Here is a 6,393-nt window from a genome sequence, read left to right as displayed (position 1 = left end):
AAAGTTTTTATTTTCCCCTTCCTGAATTGCAATGAAAATCTCAATTTTTTTCGAGAGAGAGGTTTGATGTTACAAAATGAAAAGAAAAAAAAAACCCCACATGGCGACACTAAATTTCTCCTAAAAAGCGGCATTAAATTTCTCCTAAAAAGTTGGGGAAGGGGTTTTGGCAGCCTCTCCCAAAGACCATCACTACTTTCAAAACAATGAGAGGTTTTATTCGTTGTTGTTTTTTTTAAAAAAATGCCAGTAGTAGTTTAGGAACACCCAGCAGACACCAAAATTTTAAATCGGACCTTGTTCGTCTTCAGTTGGAAACAAAATGTCCTCAAATCATTGTAGGAATTAAGCCCTCAAAAGCAAATATACATATATACCTAAAAGTAATTTAAAACTCAGCCCAAGATCCAGGAAGGCTGCAATTTTTCCCCCCAAGCGGCTGTAAAATAAGCATAAATTGCAACTACAGTTTGGAAGGAAAAAGAATAAGCAAAGGGACTTTTCTTAACGCAGCAAAAGAGAGGCTGAAGTTTTGTTCCGTGTTCTTTCTCACCCAACTCTGCATTTTGCAAGTCCTGGCACAACTTATTTTTCTCGAAGACCCCTTCTGACGACACTGGTCTTCCTCATTCCTCATCGGTCACGGGGGCATGGATCTGCAAAGGGACCCACACGGAAAATCAGCGCCTTGCCTTTGCGCCCAAATGCATGCAGGTAGTCCTCGACTTACGACCACGTGACGTGCCATCGCTGGGGAAAAAAAGTCGCACTTAACGACTCCTCGCGGCATCCCCTTAAGTCACTTGATCAAAATTTTGAGTTTTGAGCAACCAGGATTGTCTCAGCATCACCTGATCTCCATTGATAAGTTTTCTCAGGCAAGCAAAGTCAATTAGAAAGAGCCCGATTCGGTTAACGATCACGGCAAAAAAAAAAAAAGGTGGCAAAGTCGAGCACAATTCACTTAATGTCCACAACGCTTAGCAACGGAAATTGCCGAGCCGAATTGTGCGGTTTAAGTCGAGGACTACCGATAAATTTAGCGCAAGAATGGGATTCCCATAATCCTGACAGGACTCAAAAGAAGGATGAAAATGCAGCTGGTGCCCGGCAGAAAAAACACATTCAAACCAAGATCCAGGTTTCTAGCCCTCAGGGACACAGTTCAGCCTTTGCTCTGCTTCTTTCTCGCCCTCTTCCCCAAAAACCATTTTTGTCTGTCCCAGTATTATATTTTTAGCACGTTGCTATGTCAAAAACATGGGGGGGGAAAATAACCCCACATGGCTTAATTACGGATTTGTGAAACTACGTTTTTGATTCCGTCTCTGGATCAAAATTCTGAACTAAGTTTGAACCCTTCAACCAGAGGGGACTTCAACTCCCAGAATCCTCAGGTTTAGACAGGAATTCTGGGAGTTGTAGTCCAGATGAGGGGTTTTGTTTTTTTTTCTTTGATGCGGAAGTCAACTCAACACTCACCCCTCGAGCGATCGCTGGCCAAGCGAGAGCCATGACGATTTCATCGCTGTTAGTTGGTGCCCTTTCCAAGTTCCACACTGTCAGGGAATCAAAAGTCGACTTCACACTCACTTCCCGTTCCTGGGTACAGGAGGGTGGGGGCAGAAAAGGGGATGCTGTTGGCGGGAAGCACTATATTTATTTGCCCACCCTACCTCAGTATGGAAGTACTGAGGGTTAAGGATAGGAATGGCAACCAGATGAGCTAATTCTACACGGTAAAGCTACATTAGATGAATCTAAATCTCCCACTTGTCTCCTTTACAGCCTGAGAAACTAGGGAGGGTCTCTTCTGAGTCTGTTGCCCTGCTTGTTATACATCTGACGGCTATTCTGTCTCTTATCTGACAGTCTCTTTGCGCCTTCTTCGAAGGTCTTCCCCCCACCATCCTTGCACACACACCGAACTCTTTCCATAGTTCTAGATTCCCTCCCGCCTTCTTTACAGCTTTAGAAACTAGGAAGGGTCTCTTGTGAGTCTCTCGCCCTGCCTGTTATACATCTGAGGGCTATGCTGTCTCTTATCTGACCATTCTCTTTCCTCTGTGTCCCAAGGTCTCCCCATACATCCTTGCACACATTCTGAAGTCTTTCCATAGATGTATATTCTCCCCCTTTTACAGCCCGAGAAACTAGGGAGGGTCCTTCTGAGCCTCTTTCTCCTCACATTATGCAGCTGAGGTTCTTTTCTGATGTTCCCTTGGCAATGTCTCTTTGCCCACTTCCAAAGGTCTTCCCCTCATACTATTATAGCATCTCCTTTACAGCCTGAGAAACTAGGGAGAGTTTCTTTTGAGCCTGTCGCCCTGCCTGTTGTACATCTGAGGGCTATGCTGTCTCTTATCTGACAGTCTCTTTGCTTCTTCTCCGAAGGTCTTCCCCCCATCCTTGCACACACCCCGAACTCTTTCCATAGTTCTAAATCTCCCCCTCCCCAATTCTTTACAGCTTTAGAAACTAGGGAGGGTCTCTTGTAAGCCTCTCGCCCTGTTTGTTATATATCTGAAGGCTATGCTGTCTCTTATCTGACAGGGTCTCTTTGCTCCTTCTCCCAAGGTCTTCCCCACAAAGCCTTGCACAAGCTGAGACATTCTGAACTCTTTCCATTGATCTAGATTCTTCCCCCCCCTCACTCCGTTACAACCTGAGAAACTAGAGAGGGTCCCTTCTGAGCCTCTTGCCCTGCCTGTTACCCAGCTGAGGGTTAGGCTGTTTCTTATCTGATCATTCCTCTGCTCTTCCCCACAGATCCTTGCACAACCTGACACGCTCTGAACTCTTTCCATAGATCTAGATTCTCCCACCCCCTACAGCCTGAGAAACTAGGGAGGGTCCCTTCTGAAACTCTTTGTCCTCCCATTATGCAGCTGAGGGCTAAGCTGTCTTTTATCTGATGTTCCTTGGCAGCCAGTCTTTGCCCTGTCTTGCCCACATATCATTCCAGGAACAAACCTTGGATGTTAGGCCTAAGTTGGCCTCTTCCAGCACTAACCCAACGTATCCTTTGGGAAGACCGCTTTCCTTCCCCTTCAGGCTTCGGCCACGGAAGGACACGGAGGCCTCTGCTGGATGAGAATGGTAGATAGGAGAGAAACCACAGTAATGAAATTCAAACAGGCTGTGCAGCTGCATTCACAAACCTCCTCTTTTTCCCATAGCACACTAACCACAATAAAAAAACAAGAACTGAATCAGAACACCTTCGGTAAATCAGAAATAACTGCCCCATGCTAATTAAATTGCAAAACACACACAAGATAGGATGTTTTCTCCTTCTTCTTCATCATCATCATCTATATGGTTATCCTCCAAAATATAATTCCCCGACATGAAAATCAAGTTGATGAATTAATTGATCCATGTTCTTGGATTCGTGCTAAACTGCAAGTATTTCAAAGCTAAAGAGACTGGATCAGCTGGATTAAAACAAATCACAAAACATAAATTAAGATTAACCTTCCATCTATTTAGTGTGAAGGCATCTCCTAGTTTGCACCAAACCTAGCCACTAACCTTCAATTCTGGTGGCCCTTTTTTTGTCTTTCTGCTGGACACTGGAAATAGATAGAGGACCCAGATTGTTGGGGGGGGCAATAAGTTGACTTTGTAAAAATATACAAATAGAATGAGACTATTGCCTTATACACTGTAAGCCGCCCTGAGTCTTCGGAGAAGGGCGGGGTATAATGTAAACAAAAACAAACAAACAAACAAAAATAGATACAGATGAAATATAGATACATGATAGACAGACACAGATAGATGGTAGATGATAGATAAATGATATGATAGATAAGATAGATACAGATGAAAGATAGATGATAGACACATACAGATAGATGGTAGATGATAGATAAGATAGATACAGATGAAAGATAGATACAGATGAAAGATAAATGGATACAGAGGAAAGATAAATAGATACAGGTGAAATATAGATAGATGATAGATAGACACAGATAGATGGTAGATGATAGATAGTTAAAAATGGGGGTGTATGTGAAATTGATGGTCATGTCTTGGGGAAAAAAACCCTTTTTAATTTGGGGAAAGTGGTTTTGAGGCAGGGACCAGATTCTACAGTGAGAATACATAAAGGGAGAAATAAATAATCTCCTTTTTCACCTCCCCCTTATTAAAAAACGCAACAGGCTGGCAAACAGGGAGACATTTGAGAGCCCCCACCCCCAATGTTTCCAGGACCCCCAGAGGTCCCAATTCTGAAACCATAAGCCAGGATTAAACTTAAGACCTGCATGCAAAGGAAAAAAGGCTGCTCCCCACCAACCAACCAGTTTTTCTCCCGCTGGGCAGCCCGCTGGAACAGGGGTCTCCAACCTTGGTCCCTTTAAGACTTGTGGACTTCAACTCCCAGAGTCCCTCAGCCAGCAAAGCTGAGACTCTGGGAGTTGAAGTCCACAAGTCTTAAAGGGACCAAGGTTGGAGACCCCTGGGCTGGAAGAAGGGTGGACTTCAACTCCCAGCATCTGCTGGCTGGAGGATCATGGGAGTTGAAGTCCACCCATCATGGGAGTTGAGGTCCGATTCACACAACCACACGATTCCCAGATTCACATGGCGGATGCCCAGAAGGCCCGAAGTCCCAGTTCTCATACTGGATGGCTTCCTGGGCGACCAGCCGGGCAAACATGGGTATTGTAGTCCTTCCCCCCCCACCCTTTGAATTGGGGTTGCAACGTCCCCCCCCAAACTGGAGGGCGCCCGGTTGCAGAAGCCTCGTCCCGGGCATCCTCGCGCGCTGGTCTCGTTCCCGCTTTGCGCGCAAGGGAGGAAGCGGGAGGGGCTGGTTCAGGATCGCAGCCTCGCAAAGCTTTTTTTTGCAGCCTACCGTCTGGCGCCTCGGGATCGCGGCGGACGGCGGGCGCAAAGTAGCGGGCCACGGCGGCTGGCCCGTCGTGCTGGATGGAGCAAGGGAGGAGATGCACCGGGTCCCGCGGAGCCCCCGGCAGGGAAGCCAGCGCCAGCCGCGCTCCGCCCCGCTCTGCCCCGGCCATGGAGAGCCCCGCGCGCCGCCCGCCCGCCCGCCTTCCTTCCTTCCCGCGGCTCGCCAGCTCCGCCCCGGCCAGGGATCCACCACCCGGGGGAGGGGAAGGAGGGAGGAGTTTCTCTCTCGCCCAGGGATCCACCCTCGGGTGGGTGGGATAGATCCTCCCTCGCCCAAGGAACCAACCCAGGTGGGTAGAGAGATCCTCCCTCACCCAGGGATCCACCCCCATGTGGGTGGGAGAGATTCTCCCTCGCCCAGGGATCCACTCCAGGTAGGTAGGAGATTCTCCCTCGCCCAGGGATCCACCCCATGTGGGTGGGAGACATTCTCCCTTGCCCAGGGATCCACTCCAGGTAGGTAGGAGATTCTCCCTCGCCCAGGGATCCAACCCCAGGTGGGTGGGAGAGATTCTCCCTCGCCCAGGTATCCACCCCAGTGGGAGTGAGGAAGAGATCCTCCCTCACCCAAGGATCCACCCCAAGTGGGTGGGAGAGATCCTCCCTTGCCCAGGGATCCACCCCACGTGGGTGGGAGAGATTCTCCCTCGCCCAGGGATCCACTCCAGGTAGGTAGGAGATTCTCCCTCGCCCAGGGATCCACCCCCAGGTGGGTGGGAGAGATTCTCCCTCACCCAGGGATCCACCCCAGTGGGAGTGAGGAAGAGATCCTCCCTCACCCAAGGATCCACCCCAAGTGGGTGGGAGAGATCCTCCCTTGCCCAGGGATCCACCCCACGTGGGTGGGAGAGATTCTCCCTCGCCCAGGGATCCACTCCAGGTAGGTAGGAGATTCTCCCTCGCCCAAGGATCCACCCCCAGGTGGGTGGGAGAGATTCTCCCTCGCCCAGGGATCCACCCCAGTGGGAGTGAGGAAGAGATCCTCCCTCACCCAAGGATCCACCCCACGTGGGTGGGAGAGATTCTCCCTCGCCCAGGGATCCACCCCCAGGTGGGTGGGAGAGATTCCCCCTCGCCCGGGATCCACTCCAGGTAGGTAGGAGATTCTCCCTCGCCCAGGGATCCACCCCCAGGTGGGTAGGAGAGATCCTCCCTTGCCCAGGGATCCACCCCACGTGGGTGGGAGAGATTCTCCCTCACCCAGGGATCTACCCCAGTGGAAGAGCCTCCATCACCCAGGGGTCTCCCCCCTGGGTAGGTAGGAGATTCTCCCTCACCCAGGGATCCACCCTAGTGGAAGAGATCCTCACCCAGGGATCCACCCCAGGTAGGTAGGAGAGATTCTCCCTCGCCCAGGGATCCACCCTAGTGGGAGTAAGGGGGAGATCTTCCCTCGCCCAGGATCTACTCTCTCCCCCCCCCCAGGAGGGAGGGATCCTTAGAATAACATAAAAGAAAACCATAGGG

General features: G+C 50.0%; 1 protein-coding gene across 2 annotated transcripts; it reads right to left on the bottom strand.

The window, feature by feature from the left end:
- Positions 1-196: 196 nt before the first annotated feature.
- Positions 197-5,101, bottom strand: RNASEH2C (ribonuclease H2 subunit C). Of its 2 annotated transcripts, none has more exons than XM_058160212.1 (4): positions 4,871-5,101; positions 2,974-3,083; positions 1,483-1,602; positions 197-656 (listed from the first exon to the last, which is right to left on the bottom strand). In XM_058160212.1, exons 1-4 carry the CDS (start codon positions 5,034-5,036, stop codon positions 627-629), a joined length of 426 nt encoding a protein of 141 aa, XP_058016195.1. In that variant the 5' UTR covers positions 5,037-5,101; the 3' UTR covers positions 197-626. The 2 variants fall into 2 exon arrangements, with proteins under 2 accessions (XP_058016195.1, XP_058016194.1); XM_058160211.1 differs by having other exon boundaries at positions 2,974-3,086; positions 4,871-5,100.
- Positions 5,102-6,393: the final 1,292 nt, after the last annotated feature.

This window comes from Ahaetulla prasina, chromosome 17 (genome assembly GCF_028640845.1).
Source record: "Ahaetulla prasina isolate Xishuangbanna chromosome 17, ASM2864084v1, whole genome shotgun sequence".
NCBI classification, from domain to species: Eukaryota; Metazoa; Chordata; class Lepidosauria; order Squamata; family Colubridae; genus Ahaetulla; species Ahaetulla prasina.
This window is presented reverse-complemented; position numbering and strand designations above follow the sequence as displayed.